This window comes from Tachypleus tridentatus, chromosome 8 (assembly GCF_004210375.1).
Source record: "Tachypleus tridentatus isolate NWPU-2018 chromosome 8, ASM421037v1, whole genome shotgun sequence".
NCBI classification, from domain to species: Eukaryota; Metazoa; Arthropoda; class Merostomata; order Xiphosura; family Limulidae; genus Tachypleus; species Tachypleus tridentatus.
The window spans coordinates 135,008,808-135,021,872 of record NC_134832.1 but is presented as its reverse complement, the minus strand read 5'-3'; the positions used below and the strand labels follow the sequence as shown (position 1 = coordinate 135,021,872).

The window sequence follows — 13,065 nt, the reverse complement described above, 5'->3', positions numbered from 1 at the left end:
TTCTAAATATACATTTAAGTAGAACAAATATCAATATGGAAAAAGTATATATATATAAATTATTAAATCTGTTACTCGAGTAACGTGGAGTCCCATATAAAAAATACCTGTAGGTTTCTGGACATCCAGGCTGTTTGAAGCTACAATGTGTTCTAGACAAGAGGAAGCAATACTTAAAAAGTTGTATCAGGCGTGCACTGAATTACTTAGTCAGGAACCCATCAACTTCATGGTCTCGAGGATGGACCTAGAATGCGAGTATAAGTTTTGCAGTTGCTGATGAAAACTCTGGATTCAAGAAAGTAATTATTTTAGTTCTTGTCACATTCTATATAGGAGTTATCATTTCAACTGCAGCCTCCTCTTCATCCTGTAAATGCAATATAACCTGAAAAAGTGTTCTTACATGATTATGATTCAGAAACATCACAAAAAAGAAGCATGCCCAAAATAAACTCCACAATAACAAACTGTTATTTTTAACAACTAGTCCGTGGAATTCAAATACACTGATTTATGACAGGTAGCCAAATGTATTTTCAAATCAATGATTTAAAAAATGTTGTGTAGAGAATAAACCAAACATTTACGATAACAATGTTTGTCGTTTACCAAATGGCCAGCTTCTAATTGTTTGTCCTCAAAGTAACTGTTGGGGCAAGAGAGTTTTTATAAATGTCTTCATAAGTTAGAGGTAATAATAAGTGTTTAAATCTGCACAATATAAGGAAAAGGCCAACTGTAACATACTGTACTTTCTAGTCATACTAAGCGTCTAAATGCAGAATTTCATAATCTGCCAACTTTAATAACTAACATAATCAAGGTAGAAAACTGCTAACTCATACCGCTTTGTCGATGTGTTTCATTGTTTGGTGTATGCTAACTTCTCTCTAGTGTTGGTTATACAGGACCGTATTAATACAATCGTTTATGAGATGGCTGTTATTCACTCTAACCCTTATCCAAGCAGAACAATTGGCAATTTTCACGAGATTTTGGTATATGGTTAACAAGAATAACATTATTAACTACTGAGCAATTGTATGAAAATATAGAAAATCATCTGAATGTACCTTAGAATCGATGTATTCTAAACTAATTATGGGAAGGTGAAATTGTCGATATTTTAATTGTGACATTGATAAAACAAATTTGCCCAATATCGTTTAGGTGTCTCAAAAGTTACTTACGATACTTGGAAAATGCTACAGCTCATATATTTTTGTAAATACTGATGATAATATTTGTTGAATTTCGCATTCAGATAACGTTAGATAAAAAGTTATTTAAACACATATAATTATATATATATATATTCTGTAGTGACGTATTTCCAAACTGCTAATTGTTGGTTTTGCTCTTGGAACGGACATGCGCGTAAGGATTATTGTAGTTTAAGGCTACAATAAAGTTTGTACCAGTGGAAGTGGAAGAGAGATGTGTTTTTGGTAGATTTTGTAATTCAGTAAATTAACTCAGTTCGTTAATCAAAATGACGGACGCAGGTTTTTTTCGCGTAAGTTTTAAGCCCACTTTAGCTTTGTGTTACGATATTTACGTTTTTTTAGCTATGGATATCTGTATACAAGTAGCCATACAAAATACCCTGAATAAGTTATAATTGATTTCGAGTTAAACTAGACTAAGTAGGCCTAAGTTAGGCTTATTGTAATTTTTAGAAATGACTTGTGTACTTTTCTGTTACATATTTAGATTAATAATATTAATACAAATACCTTTAATGATTAAATTGAACTAAAACATTACTCTGGATGTTGCATTTTCTCGTAGTGTAATAAAATAAATGTTCTCTGAATGTAATTCGTTAACTTTTGAACTTTAAGGAAAATGAGATGAGGCCTAACTTCTTTCTCCACCATCAGTTGTGAACATTTTCCGCTAATAGAAATTTTAAGTAATTTCATTGCTGTAGTGTTAATTTTGTAATTAGGATAGCAATGTCGTAACACTGTTTGGCATTAGTAGTACTGTAACTTATTATTATTAACGTTAATTTTGTTAGCTCACTAACACTAAAGGATTTAACACGAGTTAGTGTCATTGTAGCAACCCATTAATATTACCAAGTCAGCAACAGTATGGCGTATTATGTAAATGAAGAGGCATAACTACAGTTTTTACCAACTTCAGTAAATTGACGAGATTTTAACCCTTTATTGAACACGTTTTCATTGAATTCATTACTTAAATAGGTCTATATTTAACAAAAATGTTTTTATAAAATATATTTTAAAAGTTGCAAAGGTACATTACCCAGATATAATATTCAGTTAAGGAACCAACAAAAATTTTGTTTTATACAAACTGTTACTTGGAATAAACGTTATTCAACTGCAGAATTGAAGTATTTTTATGTGTATTAGCAATAAAAATAATTTACCTGTACATTACAATATGTAATTAAGGATTAAATCATTTTAAATATGATGTTTTAATGCATATTAATATAATAATGACAGTTTTATTGCAAATTAAAAAAAGAACATATGAAGGGATATTTAAAAATGTCTGTTGTGAATTGATCAACTGAAATGAGTGGAAGTAATCAAATGTGGAAAGATATTTTCACTATTTAACCTTTTCACACTGAGCTCGGTATAATATACCAAAGTTTGTCTACACACTTGCACACGTTAAGTATTTGCATTATAACTTTTGAAACAGCATGTGTATCTTCACAAAATTTAGTAGACTTTTAGTAAATATTACAAGTTTTGTGTACACAAAAATTCAGATTTTTTTAATTAAGTATTTTTACTAAAGTTTTGTTTGTACAAATTGAGTCTGTTTTGTTGCTAATCTGAGTGCAAAGTGATTTCATGTTATGAATAAAAAAAAATTCTTCATCCCAAAAATATCAAATATTATTTATGTAATCTTTAAAATCTCCTAAATACAATTCAAACATTTGTTTTCAGTAAGACTTTATATTCTGTTGTTTTCTCTACTGTGTGTGGAGTCTTTCACTTAACCAACCTATTAACTATTATAAAAATATTAAGAAATATAATTTATGCATTTTTCATATTAGAATGACTACATGTTATAAATGTTTATTCTAAGTAGCTTGTCTCATAATGCTATAGATGAACATGTGTATTTATTATTTTTTTATTATATTGACCTTCCACTCATTCCTACGTAACTTTATGTAACTTGCATTCACAACATGTATGTGAACTTAGGTTAACTGTTCAGTAATATGAAAATGACTATTAGTCTTCTCTCTCTTGGTTATATTTTAGTGGACTCGTATTTTGTAGTGTGTGTGTATATATATATATATATATATAGTCACATTTCAGTTATACATTTTATATATATATAGATTATTAGTATTTAGAAATAAATTACTGGACGTATTTTCCTGAAAACATAGATTAGTAAATCAAGAAATAAAGCAAATAATTATCTCTTCTCACTATGAATTTTGTACTCGGTTGTTGCTGGACATAGGTTGCTAAACCTTTTAAAATTTTGCACATGGAGGATGTCAAACAAAAAAAGTTTTTGGTTTATATATATATATATATATGTATACACAAACACAGTTAAATAATTATAAAATCCTAAATAATTACACTGATACCATAGAATTCCACTAATTTATTAAGCTTACTAACAAAGATTTTAGATTTTATAAAATACAAAACTTTGATCAGACTAAGGATACAACTTACCTCATTGAAATCTTTGAAAGAATGAGGAAGCATTTTCAAAGATTTAAATGGTGGGGAAACCACTTCCATATTCTAAGCTGTTGAATGGTTATTCACATGTCATATATTGAAGTAAATGTATACTGTGGACATTTTCAAAAAATTGAAAGAGTTGAACAGGGCTACCATGTTTGATTCTGTGCATGAGCTATACCTCAGCAAAATAAAAAGATTTTAGGTTCTTATTTAATATTCTAGCTTGTCAATATTAGTAATTTGAATACTTAATTTGTACAAATTATAGAATTAGTATTTTGATATAAAAAATATTAGTTTCAAACAGTGCTGTATTCAACATATCACATGACTCACTAAAATCTAATTTATTTTTAAATTAAGAAATTAATAACAAAGTTTGAATTATAACCTATAATTTGATTCCAAACTTATTCACATAAATTCATAAAATAAAATTTTGAGTGGAAGTCAACAAACATGACATGGCCTTTGACCCCTGGCCTGTTGCAAAAGGGTTAAGGTAGACATGTTTGTTGTAGAAAAAGAATGCAGTGGCTGAAAGCAAAAGACCAGGTTTATTTGATGGGAGTTGATGTTTAAATATGATTAGTAGTACAATGGCAACAAACATTTGATTTGTGTGGTGGTAACACATGATTTTACATACAAAACCACTTCTTCCTCTCTAGCATTCTATCTCTATTAAACAACATCTAACCCTGTATTTCAAAGAAATTCATGTATCAGAATTTTGTATATTTTATCAGATCTCAGTTACAACCACTGTATCAGATTCTTCTTTTCCAGATTGTGCTCTAAAGTCATCTGTTGTATTTTTTATACTTTTAGTATTGTACTAAATAATAGTTAAGCCTAGCATCAAATCTGCTTGTGTATTTTTTCCTACATTATACATTTTTACATATATTATTTTTCATTATTCTGGTGATCACCACTGTCTAGGCCTAATTTAAAACATTCTTTACAAACCTTTTTCTTACCTGACATTAAGCCTTTGTGACCTATTTATAATTTTATCTTCATCATTAAAGTTTGGCAACATTCCTGACAGAATTAAGTTGTTATGATCCATTTCTTTGAATGGCGTAATTAATACCATGTGCTTAATTTTGAATGCCAAGTCACAAGTTTATAGAAATGTTAAAGAAGGAAAGATGTTTTATTATTGTAACATGAACTGAATATTGAATTATTTTCACTAGATAACCTGTAAAAATTCATTTACAAAAAAAGAAATTTTGCACTTCAGGTTTAGAGGCTGTTTTGTACCCAATAGGCTTGCTTTCATAAACCTTGCATTTTCTATGTTTGCCTAAAAAATAATTTAAGTAACTTTCAAATATGCTTTTAAAATGAAAATAATTCAAATAATAAAATTGAATGCTTCATAAGTACTGTAATGTCTTTTTTTTTTTTAAATAGGTTAAACAAATATCATTAGTTACTGAATCACTGACTTTGGTCTCTCATCACTAAAATGTACTCGAGAAATTATGCATGTTACTGAAATAAATTAGACATCAGGATGACGTAATTCACAAAATGGACTTTCTATTGGTTACACATCTGGGTCATTGACCTTGGGTTAAGTAATTTCAAAAGTACAGAGACTTGAGATGAGCTTCTGTGGTAGGTAGAACAAATGTATTGATATTTTGGAAAATAAAGATGGCAAAGCTCATTTTTTAAAATCTAGCCTATCAATATTTATATTTGTTTTTTCTAATTGGTGGATGTTCTGAAACCCATAAAAGGGGGTTAAGAAAACCTTAAAATAGGAAACATTCAGAACAGAGAGGTATTATTGGACACACAAGTGAAGATTGACAATTTAAGTATTTCCTTTTCAACTTAAATTTGTATAATAGTAAAATTTAAAGTGTCTTGATAGTAAGGTTATTGATGTGTGGATAACAAGCTGATTATTGTGAGACACTGACTCTCCTTTCCACATGTACAGACACATGAAATATTTGTGCATAATAATGCTATCATGCAATAAAAGCATAAAGGAAAACATCATGCACATCAGCTCTCCCTGCATACTTATGATAGTCATTCTTTGTATTGTATTTTATAGACATTAAAATTTAATCTGGTGTGAAATTGAGATTTGTTTAACAAAATTTTTAATTTTAATTTTCTTTTGTCAGTTGTTCAAAATCTTTAATTTTTATAGTGAATACTTGAGTAATACTACTGTGTTGGTTAAATACACAGGCCTTATTTCCACTGTGCTTTTGGTGGCTTGTTGGGGATGTTCTAATCTTTGTTCAAGAGGTTGTGGATTATCACGTGCTTACTAGGCCTTCTATTTGTGTTACATCAGCTAACATTCCTTCTTAATTGGGAATGGCATATTCAAATACAGATTTTACCTGATTTGCTTTCTGTGGTACTTTACCATTCGAGACATGGCCCTTTCTAACGTTTTTTTTGGATTTCATTCTCATTATGTTCCTTTTCTTGTCTTGTTTTTCACTCCATGAACCAAAATGTTGAATTACCTTTTCCCTCTATGTTTGTAGTTGGTGTTTATCATAAATCCTGTGTCTAACAGCTTTTTTATCACATCCAAATGCTTCTTCCACCTCATATCTGTGACACTTTTGTCCTGACTTAGACATTTTTCCTTTCCTTTCCTTTACAGATTTGGCCTATTTGGGGATTGTGTCTCTGGCCTTCTGTTTTGCTCTTTGGTTCTTCATATTTGTATTATCTTTGTCACCACCCTCCTATATTTTCTCTCTTCTGTTCACTGTTTGTGTGAGGCATTTCATCATGCTTCAGAAGTTCATTTTCTTCTGTTTGCCAGCTTAGCTTGTTTAATTTTTTGTCCATTGCTCATCACTTTGCCTCTCATTGGGAGTTGTGTTGATGTTAACCATACAACTTCCTCCCTCTTGTATACATGGCCTTCACTGGACTCCCATGCAGACATCTTTGAACTCATTTTGCAGTGGAATTCTACAAATCTTTCTAAGTCTTTCTTATTTTTCAACCTTACTATTTAACTCCTGTTCTCAGTCTGGATTAGTAACTCCTAACTTTCCTATTTCAGGATTCAGGCCTTCATCTTTTTATCTTCCCACTTCTCTTTGTGTGGCCAGTTGCTTTTCTAGTCAATGACTATCCTATCATATCTGATCTTTTGGGTAATTTTCACTTCCTCTTCATCTGCAGTTGTTCTCATTTCTGACAACAATTTTTTTTTTCTCATAATCTCTTCCTATTTCCTTTTCTCCTCCCTCTTACCCTGTGTGTTGTTTTTTTAAATTGGTCTGCAGCTGTCCATGGTTGATATGTCAGACACTTTATGTATCCTTATTCTCCCTATGTGTTCTACATTCCATCTCTCAGACTCATGTCTTCCAATACCTTGCTTTTCTTTTCTACGTAGTATTAGCCTCTTTTATATTCATTTGTATCAGGAGGGTTTTTGCTTACAGTTTTCACTGATTGGGGTTCTTGTTCTTTTCCTGAATGAATGACTACTGTTGGCATATTCTTGAATAGTATCCTCTCCCTTCTATTTTTAAGAGGCTACTTCATTATATACACCTAATATCTGGTACTTCTGGGTATTTTCTTTATCTCTCGTCTCAACTGAGCTCAGCCTTCTTTTCACTTGCAAGCTATGAAGTATCTATTCTTCAGATGTTGTACTTCTCATTCAGTGAGATTTTTCTCTTTTCGGGACTCTAGCTTCCATGATATTTCTTATTACTTCAGGACATACACATGGGCTTCTTACTGTGATCTTTACAGATCTGAGGGATTATTTCTTTGATTCCAGTGTTCTGGTATGTGAACCTTTCCTTTTCTTGACAAACTGTGTTGGTGACTGGATAGTGCTAATACTATTTCTGGTGTTCCTTTATTGACTCCTAAACTTGGTTTTATTCTTCTTGTGCTTCCCTCTCAGATTGTGGTGTGTCACTGGATGATGACATGACTTGTATCTGAACATTGGATAAGAACTCGCTCCACCTCAACATGCTTGAACTCCTCAGCGCTCATCAGGCACGTTCTCATGTTTTGTCATTTTTGGTGAATCAGTAGGTTATGATATAGACTAATATATTATTTTTTACATTTACCATTAGGGGGGGTACCCATTTCAGAAGCTCTGCTTGCAGGCATTAAATCTACTCTTATGGGCTCATTAATATTGGGTTTTTCTTGTTGCCTGTCATTTACCTGAAGCTGTGTGCCTTGTTTGAGATAATCTCTTTCACTGGACCCATGGAATAATCTCTTTATTCCCCAGTCTTTTGTTGTGTTTGCTCTTGGTTGACTGCACCCTTCACAGTTGCACTTGCCATCTCTGTCAATTTCAGTATTCCTCTATTCCAGTTCTCTGTTTTCTACTCTTAGGCTTTGGCTGTTGAAGCTTTCAACTAGAGCTGGTTTTATCTATTTTCTGTACACCTATCCTTCCCTTCTACTCCTCTTTCATCACCATTCTCCTTGCTCAACTCCCACATTTGCATAAGTACCTAATTACCTAATGTGGTTCTGCTTGCTATTACAAGTACTCTGAGCCAGTGTTTCTTGTTTTTTGTACCACCTTTCTCTCATTTCTTATTTCCTCCTTGTTGTCTGTTATTGCTACTGTTTGTTATTATATGCTATTGATGATCTCACACCCTCTTCCATTTCTTATATTCTCCTATACTTCGACAGTCCGTACCTTCTTTATATTTCTGTTGCTTTGGTGGTTAACCATTCATTTTCTAATCTCCCTTCCATTTTTTACCTCTACGATTAATCAGATCCCGATTGGCTCCTGAATTCTGTTTGAACTGTTTTTGTTGCTTATCCCCTTTTTGAGGTCTCCACCATCATTTGTTCCTGCTGGGATCTCTTTGAATGATAGTAGTGCAAGATAGCATTTCAGTTGCTTTAAGATCTGTGAAAAACCTTTAATGAAAACATTATCTTTGGTTGTAAATACTTACTGATGTTTCTGTTGAGACAAGTTTTTTTGTTTTTTCAATAGCCAAACTTTTAGATTTTGCTATCCTTCAAAGATGTGTTGGTGCCAGTCTCATTCTTTAATAACATTGAATTGATCTTATGCTTGAAATATTGAATATTTTCTCTGCATTTAAGTCTTTTAAGATTTTAATGACAATTTGTGAATATGTAATAGTAATATTCTAGGTGAATTTTTTTTTTTATATAGGGTACAAGTGCTGAGCAGGACAATCGGTTCAGCAACAAACAGAAGAAGTTACTAAGGCAATTAAAATTCCATGAAATCTTAGAAAAAAAGGTATGGTTGCCACATAATATTGTATTTTTTTTTTAGTACGCAATAAAATTTTCAGGTACTTTTATTTATTTAAATGCACAATAGGTTTTGCTTTTAGGAGTACATGGTCAGTGCCTTTTTTTTTATAGTTTCATTAATTGTGAGTGTAGGGTTTTAGATATTTTAGCTTAAGAATTGTTTTCAATAACTTCAGTGTCAGGTTATAGAAAATGAACTTTGAATAGTATAGTGACTTGTTTTACGTTCATGTTTCAGGTGGATATGGGAAAAGTGAACTTGGATATCATTAAACCATGGATCACTAAAAAAATCACCAGCTTGCTCGGTATAGAAGATGATGTGATTATAGATTTTATCTTCAATCAACTTGATGGCGAGAAGGTAAAGTGAATCAATCGTTGTAGGAATCACTTTAAGATTTTATTTGTACAGTAGCCTGTAAAAGGGGTGTATTATTAGTGTATGATTGTCTACCAAACATATCGAACCTAACTTGGTTCTCTTTCAGGAACTCGATGGTTTTCTTACAGATTTTGAATGAATAGTGCACTGCGAAGTTTAATGTGCTCAACAGACTTCACCCATTGTAAGGTTGATATGGAAGTTTACAGAGATGGCAGGCACTACTATGTTGAGTAAGAGCAGGAGAAAAAGTTTTTTTACTGTTATATGCTTTGAGCAAAGAAAAACTGTAAATGCTTGCGGTGCTTGTTTTCTTTTTTGCTTGGTCTCATTGTTTGACATTTCATTTCCCACAAATAGATGTTATAAAATCAAAAAGACTTCAATGAATGATTGTCAAACCTGGGCTTCTCGTTTCTCGTCAGCCTACCCCACACCAAGGATACCACAGATCATCTTTCCAACGTTCTTAGCTTTCCGCTCCTTTTTTGCATTTGATGGGAAGCAACTATTAACAGCCTTAAAGGCTTCTTTAAAACAAAATAGGTGAGTTTTATGGATTACTGCAACAATAACTTCGTTGATTTGTTTTTTCCAGAATTCATCTTTTTCAAATAAGAGACAACAACTGAAACACCAGCCTATTTTCTAATAAGTTTAAATGAAATAAAATTGCACCACGTACACTTAGATGAACAATTACGTTGTATATTATAGTTATTTCTTAACAGCCTCATGTAATAACAGTGGCTGCCAGTTATATGCTGTGAAACATCATATTTTGTTTCAAAAACCCTATTGGATACAAAACACTAATCTTTGTTTACTTCAAATTTAAATTATTAAAAAATTGCATCATAATCATCATGAGTTTTTTTTTTTAGAAGAAGAAAAATCCACTCTTGAGAAGAGGTAAGTTATACTGTATCTGCATCACTTACTGTGTTAGCAGGTTGCACATGTTTGTATATGGTGAATTTTTGTTCATCCAGTGTTACAGCTGCCCACGTAATATGACAAACAATTTCTGTCAGTGATATAGTACATATGAATTCAAGAACTGTTTCATACACAGCAGTTAAAGAATAACTCAAAATATACATATAGTTCTTACACACACCCTTCAAAATTGAGGGTGAGTGTTTTTGTTTGGAATGAAACACTTGAAACAAGTAGAGAGTATAAATATATATCAGATAATTATATAATGTATTAAAGAGAACATTAACAACAAAACCTTTGAAGTTTTGTTTATGGTATTAACTCTTACTGTTTAAAATTCATCAAAATAAAGTTCAAAAGCCAAGCAGGTTTTTTATGTAGTAATACACATATAGAGCAGCTTGCCAGGATAAATGTTCGTAGTAACTGTCTTCACAACATTTGGCAAGGCTTTCATAACCATTGCAAGTATTATGTACATAATATATTAACATTGTCTTTTTCACTTTTCATCTTTGTGTCATCAGAAGTAAGCACTTATTTTTGGCCTTTGAAGGACTTTTTTGCAGGCTGCTACAGTGTTACTTGCTTCTTTATTAACCCATGAGAAAACTCATGTTTAATGGACATATTTAATAATATGTTTCTTGTTATGTATTTGTTTCTCACTTTTCTTATGTTTTTTTTGGAAAGTAAAGATTAAACCTTATTTTAATTATGAGAAAATTGCAGAATAAGTCTGTTTATTTTGTCCCTTAATATGCAAGTGATGAACTTAATTTTTTATACAATATAACAGCTGTTATAGATTTTTATATCAAGCATCCATTGTTCTATTGTAAAAAAAAAAAGCTATAAGTGCAAAATTAAAACTTGGTAAAATGTGTTTAGCTCTGTTATTTAGGTGCATGACATACAATATTTTAAAGTAACACATCTCTCTTTTGTTACTTAGAAGTTAGAAAAGGTAGGTAGACTTGCAATTAGGTTGTAAGCTTTCGAGTAGGATAGTTTTGTATTTTCTGTAATTTTGTTTTGAATTTATACTGATCACAATATTTAGTAGTAAGTTCCTTTTGTTACTTTAAGTAACTAGCTATTAAACTGACAAACTTCTCCATTCTCTTGATACTGTAAACAAGCATCAGGAAAATAAATCGTAGTTGAGAAAAATCTAAATAATTCGTTAGATCAATCATTACCTGTTTCCTGAAAGCTTTCACAATGGATATATATAGACTTTACTCTTCAAATTCAAGTTGAATTATTTCATATACGTGGACAAGAAACCTACAAAGACGTCATACAACAATCGGAGAGGCCAGCCCCTCCCTGCACCTTTAACTGCCCAGTCGTTTCCTGACCACCTTAATAACACTTGGGATAATTACATGCCGTTCAGTACATAATTCTTTGTCTGATCTTTGCTAAGATTATCTATAAGTGGTAGCAGTCTCCAGAAAGACGTCAAATCATCCCCATGTGTGTGCAATTCACGAGCTCTCAAACAAAGGTGCCCAATAAATTACTAAATATAACAGCTGTTATAGATTTTTATATCAAGCATCCATTGTTCTATTGTAAAAAAAAAAAGCTATAAGTGCAAAATTAAAACTTGGTAAAATGTGTTTGGCTCTGTTATTTAGGTGCATGACATACAATATTTTAAAGTAACACATCTCTCTTTTGTTACTTAGAAGTTAGAAAAGGTAGGTAGACTTGCAATAAGGTTGTAAGCTTTCGAGTAGGATAGTTTTGTATTTTCTGTAATTTTGTTTTGATTTTATACTGATCACAATATTTAGTAGTAAGTTCCTTTTGTTACTTTAAGTAACTTGCTATTAAACTGACAAACTTCTCCATTCCCTTGATACTGTAAACAAGCATCAGTGATATTTTGTCTGCATGTTTCTTGTAATCTTAGTAATTTACTAGTTAGGCAAAACAATACAACTTGAAGTGTACCTGAATAATCATTCATAAAGAAATGTAAAGTGTAGAATAATATCTTTGCATGACATTGTTTTCTGCTTCCTTTTGTATTAAGATACTAAAAATTACACTTGGCTGTGAATTCAGAATTATTAAAAGTATTACATTGATAAGTAAACAGTTTTGATGGAAACGTACCTTTGGTATTTAATTTTAATATTAATAACCCTTTTTGGACCAGTGAGTACCTTTCAGATGTGAATTGTACATTTTAAATTTAAAAATTTAAGTAAAACTTATAATTCTAACTAATTTAAAATTTGTTTTACTTAAATATATTTTAAAGTTGTTTTTTATTTTGTGGTCATTATTTGATGTAATTTGTAAAGAATAATTTAAAGGTTCAAACGTTTTCCCAACTACAAATTCTTGTCCATAAACAGCACACTTACAGCTTTTAGAAATTTTTTTATTCATCCCAAAGCATAATGTTTTTTTAATTTGCTGAAGAACTATCATTTCTTGAAAATACAATTAACCAAGCCTCATTTATCTTGTAGTTTTTTTTTATCTGTAGGACAATTTATTATTGCATTCTATGAGGTCTTAAAAGAATGAAGACAACTGCTAATGAGGAACAGCCTTGACAAATAGCTACAGGCAGAGTTTATTGCCATTAAATTAAGCATATTATAAACTATTAGCATCATTGTAAGTTGAATAAGGTGGTTTATGAAGTATGGTTTTGTAAGAACATGATTAAATATATCTCCAATAGAAAAGAACATA

The 13,065-nt window shown here is 31.2% G+C and overlaps 1 protein-coding gene across 3 annotated transcripts in view; it reads left to right on the top strand.

Moving 5' to 3' along the window:
- Positions 1 to 1,340: 1,340 nt before the first annotated feature.
- The window catches only part of LOC143223563 (uncharacterized), a 45,306-nt gene continuing 33,581 nt past the window's right edge, over positions 1,341 to 13,065 (top strand). Inside the window, exons 1-3 of one of the 3 annotated variants that reach the window (XM_076451667.1) lie at positions 1,341 to 1,519; positions 8,911 to 9,000; positions 9,256 to 9,381. In XM_076451667.1, coding sequence (XP_076307782.1) covers positions 1,496 to 1,519; positions 8,911 to 9,000; positions 9,256 to 9,381 — 240 coding nt within the window. In that variant the 5' untranslated portion in view covers positions 1,341 to 1,495. Of the gene's footprint in view, positions 1,520 to 8,910; positions 9,001 to 9,255; positions 9,382 to 9,762; positions 9,949 to 13,065 lie in introns of those variants that run through there. The other 2 variants (XM_076451668.1, XM_076451669.1) reach the window with 2 other exon arrangements.